The 13925-nt window shown below is 40.4% G+C and overlaps 2 protein-coding genes across 10 annotated transcripts in view; one reads left to right on the top strand and one right to left on the bottom strand.

The window, feature by feature from the left end:
• PARP14 (poly(ADP-ribose) polymerase family member 14) overlaps positions 1 to 13925 on the top strand; it is a 63532-nt gene that overhangs the window by 41721 nt on the left and 7886 nt on the right. The window contains exons 16-17 of one of the 3 annotated variants that reach the window (XM_082459478.1): positions 1970 to 2144; positions 2806 to 2898. In XM_082459478.1, the coding sequence (XP_082315604.1) occupies positions 1970 to 2144; positions 2806 to 2898 (268 nt within the window). Of the gene's footprint in view, positions 1 to 1969; positions 2145 to 2805; positions 5534 to 13925 lie in introns of those variants that run through there. The other 2 variants (XM_082459477.1, XM_082459479.1) reach the window with 2 other exon arrangements.
• The window catches only part of HSPBAP1 (HSPB1 associated protein 1), a 54082-nt gene continuing 48835 nt past the window's right edge, over positions 8679 to 13925 (bottom strand). For all 7 annotated transcript variants that reach the window (XM_082459495.1, XM_082459493.1, XM_082459494.1 and 4 more), the window contains 2 exons: positions 9432 to 9542; positions 8679 to 9304 (listed from right to left, as the gene is read on the bottom strand). In XM_082459495.1, coding sequence (XP_082315621.1) covers positions 8765 to 9304; positions 9432 to 9542 — 651 coding nt within the window. In that variant the 3' untranslated portion in view covers positions 8679 to 8764. The remainder of the gene's footprint in view (positions 9305 to 9431; positions 9543 to 13925) is intronic.

The raw sequence follows: 13925 nt of genomic DNA, 5'->3' as shown, positions 1-13925 counted from the left end.
TATACATATTTACCCTTTCATCCCACTGCTTTTCAGTCCTTCTTGTATTTCTGTGCCTCATCTGGCGTCATTTTCCTCTGGCTTTAGTATTTCTTCTAGTGCAGGTCTGGTAGTGATGAATTCTCTCAGTTTGTCTGAAATTTTATTTCACCCTCATTCTTTGAAGGATATTTTTGCTGGGTACAAAATTCTGAATTGGTAGTTATTTTCTTTAAGCACTTTGAAGAAGTTATTCTATTATCTTCTGACTTTGTTTCACTCTGCACTTCCCTTCTCTCCAGGAACTTGGCTAAAATCCTTGTTGCCTTCAAACAGACTTTTTTCCCACTAGCTCTTCTAGTAGTTGTTGGCAAGAAGTTTGGTCTGATACAAGTAGTCTATCATAGCCAGAAGCCTGCTGCTAAAATAAGCCTACTAAGTAAAGCTTAGAATTTATCCTACTAGGAATACAGACTCAGATTACTGTGTTCAAAATTACTTGAAATAATTTTCTTTGTGTGGTTATTAAATTTTAAAAGGGTTTGTGCTCACTTCAGCAGCATATATACTAAAAAAGGGTGAGAAACAAGAATAAAAGGACTAAGAAATTAAGAATGGTTTCAAAACTCGGTATGAATAAAATTTTAAGGCTTTTAAAAATGAGTAAAATAAATAAGATTTAAAGTAAATAGAAATAAACTGGAAGTAGTTTGAAGATTAGAAACTTAGTTGTAGGTAAAAGGAAAAATAAAATTTAAGATTATAAATTGGATCAACAAAATACATGATAATGCTGAGACTTGGAACTAGAGGGCAAACTGTATCTTTTTTAAAAATTAATTATTTTATTTATTTTTATTTTTGGCTGCATGGGGTCTTCGTTGCTGCACGTGGGCTTTCTCTAGTTGTGGCGAGTGGGGGCTACTCTTTGTTGTGGTGCATGGGCTTCTCATTGTGGTGGCTTCTCCTGTTGCGGAGCACGGGCTCTAGGTGCCCAGGCTTCAGTAGTTGTGGCACAAGGGCTCAGTAGTTGTGGCTTACGGGCTCTAGAGTGCAGGCTCAGTAGTTGTGGTGCATGCGGCATGTGGGATCTTCCCTGACTAGGGCTCAAACCCGCATTCCCTGAATTGGCAGGTGGATTCTTAACCACTGTGCCACCAGAGAAGCCCGCAAACTGTATCTTAATTAAAAACGGGAAACCCAAAACTGAAAAAAAAAAAAAAAAAAGAATAAGAACCCAATAAAGGCAGGTAATAATAGTGTCAGACTCGAGAGTTCCCTGGACTGGAAGATTCTGACCACATGGAACCTTCACCTTGTGCCTGTTCATGGGGGTCCTTGCCTCCCTTACCCACCCTTCACTCTTTCCCAAGTCAACCTTATGAAACTGCCACCACCTGGTGATTAGGGGAGTGTAGAAACTGATCTGCAATCCAAGACCCAAGGAGTTTCTACCACAGCCCTGGAGGCCAAAGAGTATGGTCAAAGCATGGCCACTTTGGTCTATAACCAGATCCCCTCCCACCAGGATTCATGCCCCACTCTTCCAACTGGACCAGAGATTAATTTTCACTAATTAATTTCCTTCTTGCCTAGACACTAGTGCTTCTCCCACTATTAGAATACTCTCTCGCGGGAGGAGAGAGACAAAGTGACATAGTGAGGTAGACGGCAACAGGAGCAGTTAGGAGTTGAAGAGGCTTTGGTCAGCCAAGTTCATACAATGAGGACTTAAGATCCTAAACATTGTCTGCTCTCATGTGGTACATAAAAGATGTTTAAAATTAAATTAACATTCTTACCAAGGCCTGTTTCTGTGAAACTCTGGATCTAAAAAGACTTCTGAATGTAGAAAGCTGCCATCTCGCATTGAATTTGCTGTTTATTGTAATTTGTATATACTTATGAAAAATAATGGTCATGTTTCATCTGTTATATCTTGCCAAGGGCTCTTGGCATTGACAGAAAATTTTTCCTTATTGATTTGCAGATTGAGAGGATCCAGAATCCAGAGCTCTGGAAACACTACCAGACAAAGAAAAACAACATGGATGCCAAAAATGGCCAATTAATAAATGAGAAGCTGCTCTTCCATGGGACAGATGCTGACTCAGTGACACTTGTCAACGGAAAAGGCTTTAATCGCAGTTATGCTGGAAAAAATGGTAAGGACGCAAGTAATCTGGCTGCTTCAAATGAGGTGTCAGCCATGAGAACCCAAGCTGGCTGGGGACAGTATGGATGGTGTTGTGTTCTCTCATTGTTGGGGGCCATGTTACAGCCAAAGTTTTAGGTTAGACTCACTATATTTCATCCCGAAGGGACTGACTGGCCCTCCAGGGTGGGAGAATGATTTTTAAGAATAAAAAACTAGGGACTTCCCTGGTGGCGCAGTGGTTAAGAATCCGCCTGCCAATGCAGGGGACACGGGTTCGAGCCCTGGTCCAGGAAGATCCCACATGCTGCGGAGCAACTAAGCCCGTGCACCACAACTACTGAGCCTGCGCTCTAGAGCCCACGAGCCACAACTACTGAAGCCTGTGTGCCAAGAGCCCGTGCTCCGCAACAAGAGAAGCCACGGCAATGAGAAGGCCGCGCACCGCAACGAAGAGTAGCCCCCGCTCGCTGCAACTAGAGAAAGCCTGCATGCAGCAACGAAGACCCAACGTAACCAAAAAAAAAAAAAAAAAAACCACACACAAAAATTTAAAAGAAGCTTAAGAGAGAACTGAACATTATTTTAACATTATTTGACATATTGGGTCAACATGTCAAATTATAGACTAAATTGAAATCCTTAAAGATGTTTTGTTTTTCTCTTCACAGCTACGGCATTTGGAAAGGGAACCTATTTTGCTGTCAGTGCCCATTATTCTGCCAGTGATACATACTCTAGACCGGACGTAAATGGGAAGAAACGTATGTATTATGTGCGAGTACTCACTGGATCGTACACAGTTGGAAACAAGTCATTAATTGTGCCTCCTCTAAAGGACCCCCAAAATCCTACTGACTCGTATGACACTGTCACAGATTGTGTGCAAAATCCAAATTTATTTGTGGTATTTTATGACTACCAGGCTTACCCAGAGTACCTCATTACTTTTAGATGTTAACATTTTGGTATCTTTTGCAGAAGATATTATTCATCTATACATAGCTAACTGTAAAGCAAGCTGTAGTTTTTTTTTCTCTTAACAGCTTTTTCTAAGATCAGAGGACCCTTGTCACTGAAATCAGACTTTCTCTAGCCTCTCTTTCAAAACTGGAATGAACCTATCTTGAGAGCAATAAATTCGAGAATTTAATTGGATAACTTAGAGTTACAACTGTGCATCCTCAACCATGGATATCAAATCTGTAGACGTACAGGTGTTTATTTCCAGAGGGGAGAGTATAACGTTAATCTGTTTTTTTAAATTGGGGTATAGTTGCTTTACAATGTTGTGTTCGTTTCTGCTGTACAACCAAGTGAATCAGTTATGTGTATACATATATCCTCCTCCCTCTTGGATCTCCCCCCCCACCGCCATCCCACCCATCTAGGTCACCACAGAGCACTGAGCTGATCTCCCTGTGCTATACAGCAGGTTCCCACTAGCCATCTGTTTTACGCTGGTAATGTATACATGTCAATCCCAATCTCCCAGTTCATCCCACCCCCACTTCCCCCTCCACGTCCACATGTCCGTTCTTTACGTCTTTATCTCTATTCCTGCCCTGCAAATAGGTTCATCTGTACCATTTTTCTAGATTCCACATATAAGAATAACATTAATCTTAAAGGCAGAGGACACAGTGATGCAATTTCAGCTGCCACTGAGAGACAGCTGGTATCGTGTCAGGACTCCATACTGCTGTGGGGAGCACGGTATTACTAAGTGGGTGGGGCTGCTGTCTTCCCTGGGTGCAGGGATGGTGTCTAATCTTCTTTATCCCTGGGCTGAGGTCTGTGCCTGATGTACAATAGATGCTCCATAAGTGTTTCATAAACCAATTAAGAATGAAGAAGCCCTGTCAGACTCCTAACCAAAGTGGGAACCATCTCATCAACACCCGTGACTTATTGTCACTTTGCCTCAAATCGATGAGATTCCATGGCAGGGAGCTTTTTCACAAAGCAGCCTACGGACATGTGGGACAGCTCCGGTCAGGGCTCTGGGACTGCAGTGCAGCCATGTCCTGCACAGTCCAGGGGGCTGTGGTCTAGCTTGGGGACTAGGTGAGCTGTATCCCATGGAGCTGGGCAGTGCAGCAGCCCTGTTTCCAATCGGTCCTTTCTAATGTTGAACCCAAATCTGCCTTTTTATAACTTTTATTCATGGTCTTAGTTCTGCCCAGTGGAAGAAAGGGATAATGCCTGCTGTATTTTCAGTATGAACCCCTTCTACTATGTTAAGATTAAATGAATCTAAGGGTATTAAATAGCACATTTTCCTTGGCAGCCTAGCTTTTGATGATTTTAAAGCCTTGTGCATAAATAAACCAAAGGAATTAAGCAGTCATATTACTAATTTGCTAACTCAGTAGCTATAGGATAGTAATGGAAAGTTTCTTTTTTAACTTCCTCAGGTGAATTTCAGATTCTAACACTGTTTATTGAGTGCCTAGATTAACCAGGTACTATATAACAGGTGCTTTCACATAACAGTATTTATTTTCTTCCCCCAAACAGTCTTGTGAGGTAAGAATTACATCCCCATTTTAAAGCTGAGGAAACTGATGCCTCAGAACACAAGAAGCTTCCTTGCCTTAAGTCACCTGGGTAACAGGCCTCAGAGCCAGCAACTGAATCTGGGTCTCTGTGTCATCAAGCCCCTTGCTCTTCCCACTGTAGAACATGGCTTCTAGATTAATGTTACTGATTCAGGAATATCTCAGACAATCTGTGAATTATCCTCATATTTCCTTGGCCTTGTCCCTTCTGGCTTTGGTTTTCATGGTAGAGTCTCTTCATTCGAAGCTCTGTAGGCCAAGAGGCCAGAGCTATGCCCATGGGCAGCCAGGACAGATGGTGAACTTGGATGCTAGGGGTCACCAGGAGGACAAAGGCACTCTTTCTTGGCCCCAGGGAACAATGCCTGCACTTCAAGTAAAGGAGGTTGAGGGGGCCACAGTTGCTGCTTCATTAAACACAGACGTCTTGAAATTTTTCTTGCTGTTGCTGTTTTTTAAGTGGATTGGCAAAGACTTCTTATTGCTTAGGAGTAGCTTCCCAGCCACTGGCATCTGAACTTGGGCTTGACAATGAATGTAAGAAATAAAAAAGGAGAGACCCGCTCTCTAATTTGTTCTTGTTCTCCAGTGGTTTGGTTAACTTAGGCAAGGCTGAATATCAGGGTGTATTACACCAAGTATGATGATTCAGTCCGTAAATGTTATAGTTACCCTCAATCTAAGGAAATATGTCATACAACACAGGGAACATGGCCAATATTTTACAATAACTATAAATGGAGTATAACCTTTAAAAATTGTGAATCACTGTAGTGTACACATGCAACACATAATATTGTACATCAACTATACTTCAATAAAAATTTTTTAAAGTAAATATTTCCTCCTTTTTGAATAAAGTGCTTGGAAAATGTTATTTGGTGGTTAAACAAACATCTTTATCCTTTAGGGCAAATACAGGAGAGCTTGATGATAAACGCAGGCAACTGCTGATAAAAGATCACAACTAAACATGACAGCATCAAGGGGTCCTCACAGTTATCAATAGCATTCAGCTGAAAATTACACGAAGGGCACAGTACAGCTTTAGTTCAGTAAATCTGAAGGGCAGATTGACCCCAACAAGTAGCCCCTGCTAAAACAAGCCCACTTTGAGCCTGTGTTAGGTCTTGGTGGTCTACTCCAGGGCCAGAGATTCTTAAACTTTTTTGCTATTTGAAGCACCTCAGGTGCTTGCTGAGACTGCAAATTCTGGCCCATCCCAAAGGAGGCAAATTCTATAGCTCTAGAGTGGTGCCCAGACATCTGCATCTTCAGCAAGCCCCTCAAATGATTCTGATATCCCTGATACCCAGAGCTGCTTAGGACTTTCATGGGCCCCAGGCAATTTTGCCTTTGTAGGCCCCTTACTCCATGAAAAGTATTAAACATGATACTTCGCTACGGCATTGGTATAAACATGAATGTAATCGAAACTAGATTATATTCTTTTTTTTATTTTTAAAGAAACTAAAACATTTCTGTAGACCCTAAAAGCTCAGGGGCCCTAGCTACTTTGCCTACCGGATAGATCACCCTGCTTATACGTGGATACTGTAACTTTAGGTGTAACACTTCAATCCCTCTAACCTCTGGAGGGTCAAAGTATTAATATTTATTTAATAATTGAGTTCACTCATTCGGGCCTGCTCATCTGAGAAATGCAGGATGAAATGGGACCCTACTTGGTGGCTGATCATCTCCCCCTTTGACTGTCTTTTCTCCTTCCCACACTCCCCGGTTGCAGACAGCCAGGATCTCTTGCTGTGTCATAATCTCTATCTCTATAAAATGAGGAAATTATCTCCCAACACCCATTTACATTTCGAATGCATTCATATCAATGTCTTAACTCTCTACACAGGTCTCTGCATGCCAGAAACTATTACCTCTAACTGAAATCAATACTTTGCCTTCAGAACAGCTTTCAAACCTTTCTGACCCCAACATACACTAAGAAATACATTTTATATCAGGCCCAGTACACACACAGATATAACTGAAAAGTTTTATGAGGTATATTTACGCTGAAAAAAATTTTTCCTGGACAGTTTCACAAAATAATACTTATATTTACTATTGAATTCACTGAAATTACATATTCTGCTCCACTAAAAAAAAAAATGCTTGTCTCACCCACTAAATTGATCTTATGACTTGCTAATGGGTCACAATCTACAACTTGAAAAACACTGGTCCAAGTAGTAGCAAATATAATAAAATATCTGGGAGGGAGGGTGTGAGGGAACCCTGGGGGAGGGAGGGGGTGAGGGAATTCTGTGTGAAGGAGGGTATGGGGGAGCTCTCAGTGAGGGCAGGTGTAAAAAAAATATATAGCTGAAGACAAATGTCTATTTCTGCGATAGGGATATACCTACTACAGGTAACAGACATCTCACCCTTAGCCACAACATCCTCTGCCCCAGTGTTTCTGAAGGAGTATCGCCCAACAAGGTCTCCTTTTTTTTTTTTTTTTTTTTTAAATTAATTTATTTATTTATGGCTGTGTTGGGTCTTCGTTTCTGTGTGAGGGCTTTCTCTAGTTGTGGCGAGCGGGGCCCACTCTTCATCGCGGTGCACGTGCCTCTCACTGTCGCGGACTCTCTTGTTGCGGAGCACAAGCTGCAGACGTGCAGGCTCAGTAGTTGTGGCTCACGGGCCTAGCTGCTCCGCGGCATGTGGGATCTTCCCAGACCAGGGCTCGAACCCGTGTCCCCTGCATTGGCAGGCAGAGTCTCAACCACTGCGCCACCAGGGAAGCCCCAAGGTCTCCTTTTTAAAAAATCCACTCAAATATTTAAGGAGCACCTACCATGTGCTGGGCACTGATCAAGACTCTGCAAATATACAATAATCAAAGTCCAAACCCTCATGCAGTGACATTCTCGTTGGGGGAGACAGACAGTAACCAAATAAATAGGCAAATATACAGTGGTCAGATGGTGGTAAGTGCTACAGAAGGGTCTTTTTTCAGACCCTTCTTTTCCTGGGCATGTTCACCTCCCTTCCTCCTTTCTCCCAGAAAGTACGTACTCTCTTGGGATTTACTGATACCGTCAGTTTGACCTGAGAAGGATGGGGCCAGTAGTCAATTCTTCTTAAAAGGTGACTTTGTCTTTTCTGTTTTGAATGGTTACTGAGTTCAATATGCTTTTATAATTTTTAAATTCTTACTTAGATGGTAATGTTAATAATTATCCCCACATATTGCAAATGTAATGAGAGTGGGATCAAGTTCACTAAGCCAAGCTTTTCGTTAGTTTCAGAAGTCAGCAGCATTTGGTCCTTTTTATTCCAGGGCTGGTGTTCCTAGATGTCCCAGTTCCTTCCACAAGGAGGCCTCTTATTGGTATTCTCCTGATTGGTATTCTGCTCTGGATTACAGGGGTTACCCAGTGAGAATTCCACAGATGCGAGAAATGTGATCACTTCAGATCAAGGCTAGACTTCAACCTGCATTTGAATTAAGAGATCAAGAACTTAAAACAATCATAAATCTTCCCACACCATCTTATGACAAAGAGTCCATGATAGCTACTGAAATTAACAACCGCACCCCTCCCCCCCAAAAAGCTAGAATTCACCCAATGGATGCATTAGATCAGGAGTTAGCAAACTTTTAAAATATTTTCAGCTTTGCGAGCCATACTGCCTCTGTCACTACTCAACTCTGCCACCGTAACCCTAAAGCCACCAGACAATATGTAAATGAATGGCATGGCTGTGTTCCAATACAACCTTATTTACAAAAACAAGCAGCAGGTGACCCCTGATGATGGAGAGACTATTTCTTGATGAGAACACTAGGGGCTTACATTTGAGATAGGCGGATGAGATAGGTAAGGAAAGGCAAAGGCACTGAAGAAAGAGGCCTACCAATAACAAAGAGCCAGGTTGTCCAAAGAGCAATGTGTATGCAAGAAGGTGGCAAGAGACTAAAATGTTAATTAGGTGAGAACAGGACATTTATAAGCATATGCAAATTGACCTTTTGCCATTTCATCTTTTATTTTAAAACTATATTATTTTAAAAATATTCTTAAAATATTATTGAAAAAGTCATTTTCTATTAGAGTTGCAAACTTCTTCCTTGAATCAAAAGTTGTGCCACTATCCTGGTTACCTGTGGATTTACCAAGCAATCCAGCAAGTCATCTGTAGAAATGAATGTCTGGGAAGGGGCCACAGTACTATTTGAAGCAATATGTTCCACTACTGCATTCTCACTTTCACTCATCATTCGTTGTCTCTTGGTATAATGCAATTTTCCAAAGTGTTTTCCATTTTTGTCAACAAAGTCTTCACCATCACTTTCAAACATGCCTCCTCTTTCTGAGGGTGGTTCTTGGGAACCTGGTATCACAGGAACCAGATCAGGACCAAAGGGACTTGCTGCCTCCTGCTTTACTGTTCCCAAGGTTAAGCTGTGGCTACTAGTTTGTTCTACCTCCACGTGGTTGTGCACATTTAATTCTTCCTTTATCACGTACTCTCCGTTTGTGCTCAGTGCTTGGGTTTCTACTACCTTAGATGTTCCATAATGATCAAAAAAAGCAGAAACGGCTCCATTTAAGTAGTGACAATTGACTTCATGGGATGTTTCCTCAACCTAAGGAAAAAGAAAAACTCTTTAAAATGGTTATATGCACTTACATAAATTGGAAAACAAATTTTCCAGCCGCGATTGGTTTATCACAGGATACTAACTGCCATGATGAAAACCAGAAGGGACCTACCTCAGTTGGGTTTAACCAAGCTCTGGTATCATGTGGATTCTCTGCAGTTTTCAGGGCACACACAAGCATGCGGGTGATTGCCTCTTCTACCCGGGCTTGGTGGTCCTCTTCCTAAATCAAGGTTAAAAAAAAGACACATTTTTTCATTTGTCTCTGTGTCTCATTGCTTAAAACAGAGTAGAGTCTCTTAATTGTGTGTTCTGTTCTCTCATTAACATAAGCTTTGTTACTGAAGGAATATGTTGTTGGCAGACCACAATTTTTATGTATTCACTCTCCTCTGCCATCTAGAAGAGTTTTAGAATATTTCACCAACCAAATATAAGTGTGTATCCTGTCTATAAGACATAGACCTTAAGTATGAACCACCTTGAGATTTTTTTCCCAATATTTTCCATTCTCTGACATGTTTAAAGTTAAAAAAAAAAAGTATTACATACAAAGGAATAATCCCTGTAGAGCAGTGGTCCCCATCCTTTTTGGCACCAGGACTGGTTTCATGGAAGACAGTTTTTCCATGGGATGTGGGGGGTGGATTGGTTCAGGCAGTAACATGAGCAATGGTTCAGGCGGTAATGTGAGCGATGGGGAGCGATGGGGAGCGGCAGATGAAGTTTTGCTCACTTGCCCGCTGCTCACCTTCTGCTGTGCGGCCCGGTTCCTAACAGGCCGTGGACCAGTATCGGTCCGCAGCCCAGGGGTTGGGGACCCCTGCTATAGAGGATCATTTTGATAAGCTAATTTCTTGAGGAACGGGAAATAATTATAATAAACATTCTTGGCCACAAGAATGAGATGACCAAATATCTAAATATGTTTTTTTAAAGAGACAATAAGTATAAACTATGGCATTAATGATAAATTACATTATATATATGTGTATATATATGTAAAATTTTCTTTTTTTGGCAATCTTTTTCTTTTTCTTGGCCACGCTGTGTGGCTTGTGGGATATTAGCTCCCCAACCAGGGACTGAACCCAGGCCCTCGGCAATGAAAGCAAAGAGTCCTAACCACTGGACTGCCAGGGAATTCCTAGTGATAAATTACATTAAAATCAATAATTTTGTTCATCAAAAGATACCATAAAGGAAAAAACAAGCCAGATGTCTGTAACATATATAAGTGATAGGAGATGAATATGCAGAATATATAAAGAATCTGCACACATCAATAAGACAAATGACCTAATTTTTTTTAAATGGGCAAAAGGCATGAAGACAAACATGTCAAAAAAAGAACAATTATAAGGTTAAAAACACAAGAAAATAGGCTTAGCTTCATTCATAATCAGGGAAATGCAAATCAAGAAACCCATGAAACTGGCAAAAGAGGGTCTGATAATTCCAGATGGTGGAGAAATGTGCTTGACAGAAATCTTGCTGATGGTGGGAAAACATGCAGGCGTTATTTTATAAACTTGAGTATTGTGTACCCTACAGACCAGCAACTCCACCCCTAGATATATACATATATACATATTCTCTAGAGAAACTCTTGCACATGTGTACAAGAATATTCTATTTATAAAAGCAAAAGAAATTGGAAACAACCCTAATATCCATCAACAGAAAAATGAATCAAATTGTAGTACATTAACACAAGAGGATATTATATCATGGTGAAAATGAATGACCAGCTACGTGTGACAACACAGATGAATCTTAGAAACATAATATTAAATTTAAAAAAAAAAGCGCAAATCCCCAAGATGAGATACCACTTCACACTAGGAAGGCTATAATAAGCCAGATAACGACAAGTGTTGGTGAGGATATGGAGAACTCAGAATCTTCACAAATTGCTGGTGGGAATGTAAATAGTACAGCTGCTTTGGAAAACAGCCTGGCAATTCCCCAAAGGTTAAATGTAGAGTTACCAGACGGTTAATTTTATAAGTCAACTTGGCTAGGCTATGGTGACCAACTGTCTAGTCAAACACTAGTCTAGTGTTTGTCACTGTGAAGTTTGTCACTGTCAAAATATTTCATAGATGCGATTAACATTTATAATCAGCTGACTTTAGGTAAAAGGAGATTATCCTCAATAACGTGGGTGGACCTCATCCAATCAGTTGAAGGCCACAGGAGTAAAATTTAAGGTTTTCTGGAGAAGAGATTCTGCCTCAAGATTGCAACAGAAATCCTGAGTGAGCTTCCAGCCTGCCAACCTGTTCTACAGATTTTGGACTCCAGACTGCAACTTTAACTCTTGTCTGAATTTCCAGCCTGTTGGCCTGCCTTGGCTGATGTACCATATGACCCAGCAACTACACTCCTAGGTACATACCAAGAGAAATGAAAGCATACGTCCACACAAAAACTTGTACACGAATGTTAACAGTAGCATTATTCATAATAACCAAAAGTAGACACAACCCAGACGTCCATCAGTTGATTAGTGGATAAACAAAATGTGGTATATCTGTACAATAAAAAATTTTTTAGCCATAAAAAAAAGGAATGAAGTACTGATACATGCTACTACATGGATGATTCTTGAAAACATTATGCTGAATGAAAGACGCCAGCCATAAAAGGTGTCCCCTTCAAATAGTTAAAACAGAAAAAAAATTCTGTATAGTTTTAGAAGTAATGGGTATGGTTACAAGCAGGCAGATGACAGCTCCACAATGGAATGAGCTATCTTGGGAGGCAAAGCATCTGTAAAGCTATTGTACACGTGACTTTGGCACTGGGAGTGGAAGTGGACTCTATGCACTCTACCTTGATATTTGCTCTGATTCCAATACAGCGTGCTGCAAGCAGAATTTCTTTCTTTCTTTTTTTTCATGTATAGTATTTTTTGAAGTTTACTTTATACAGCAGTTTCTTATTAGTTATCTATTTTAAACATATTAGTGTATATATGTCAATCCCAATCTCCCAATTCATCCCCCCACTCCCCAACTGCCTGCTTTCCCCCCTTGGTGTCCATATGTTTGTTCTCTATATCTGTGTCTCTATTTCTGCCTTGCAAACCGGTTCATCTGTACCATGTTTCTAGATTTCACATATATGCATTAATATACAATATTGGTTTTTCTCTTTCTGACTTACTTCACTCTGTATGACAGTCTCTAGGTCCACCCACGTCTCTACAAGTGACCCAATTTCATTCCGTTTTATGGCTGAGTAATATTCGATTGTATATATGTACCACATCTTCTTTATCCATTTGTCAGTTGATGGGCATTTAGGTTGCTTCCATGATCTGGCTATTGTAACTAGTGCTGCAATGAACATTGGGGTGCATGTATCTTTTTGAATTATGTTTTTCTCTGGGTATATGCCCTGTAGTGGGACTGCTGAGTCATATGGTAGTTCTATTTTTAGTTTTTTAAGGAACCTCCATACTGTTCTCCAAAGTGGCTGTATCAATTTACATTCCCACCAACAGTGCAAGAGGGTTCCCTTTTCTCCACACCCTCTCCAGCATTTGTTGTTTGTAGATTTTCTGATGAAGCCCATTCTAACTGGTGTGAGGTGATACCTCATTGTAGTTTTGATTTGCATTTCTCTAATAATTAGTGATGTTGAGCAGCATTTCATGTGCCTCTTGGCCATCTGTATGTCTTCTTTGGAGAAAAGTCTATTTAGGTCTTCTGCCCATTTTTTGATTGGGTTGTTTGTTTTTTTACTATTGAGCTGCATGAGCTGTTATATATTTTGGAGATTAATCCTTTGTCTGTTGATTCGTTTGCAAATATTTTCTCCCATTCTGAGGGTTGTCTTTTTGTCTTGTTTATAGTTTCCTTTGCTGTGCAAAGCTTTTAAGTTTCAATAGTTCCCATTTGTTTATTTTTGTTTTTATTTCCATTACTCTAGGAGGTGGGTCAAAAAAGATCTTGCTGTGATTTATGTCAAAGAGTGTTCTGCCTCTGTTTCCCTCTAAGAGTTTCATAGTGTCTGGTCTTAAATTAGGTCTTTAATCCATTTGGAGTTTATTTCTGTGTATGGTGTCAGGGAGTATTCTAATTTCATTCTTTTACATGTAGCTGTCCAGTTTTCCCAGCACTACTTATTGAAGAGACTGTCTTTTCTCCATTGTATATCCTTGCCTCCTTTGTCATAGATTAGGTGACCATAGGTGCGTGGGTTTATCTCTCGGCTTTCTATCCTGTTCCATTGATCTATATTTCTGTTTTCATGCCAGTACCATATTGTCTTGATTACTGTAGCTTTGTAGTATAGTCTGAAGTCAGGGAGTCTGATTCCTCCAGCTCCGCTTTTTTCCCTCAAGACTGTTTTGGCTATTTGGGGTCTTTTGTGTCTCCATACAAATTTTAAGATGATTTGTTCTAGTTCTGTAAAAACTGCCATTGGTAATTTGATAGGGATTGCATTGAATCTGTAGATTGCTTTGGGTAGTATAGTCATTTTCATGATATTGATTCTTCCAATCCAAGAACATGGTGTATCTGTCCATCTGTTTGTGTCATCTTTGATTTCTTTCATCAGTGTCTTATAGTTTCCTGAGTACAGGTCTTTTACC

This window comes from Balaenoptera physalus (genome assembly GCF_965194825.1).
Source record: "Balaenoptera physalus genome assembly, chromosome: 4".
In the NCBI taxonomy this organism is placed as follows: Eukaryota; Metazoa; Chordata; class Mammalia; order Artiodactyla; family Balaenopteridae; genus Balaenoptera; species Balaenoptera physalus.
The sequence above is the reverse complement of the archived record's forward strand: the minus strand, read 5'-3'. Positions and strand labels throughout refer to the sequence as shown.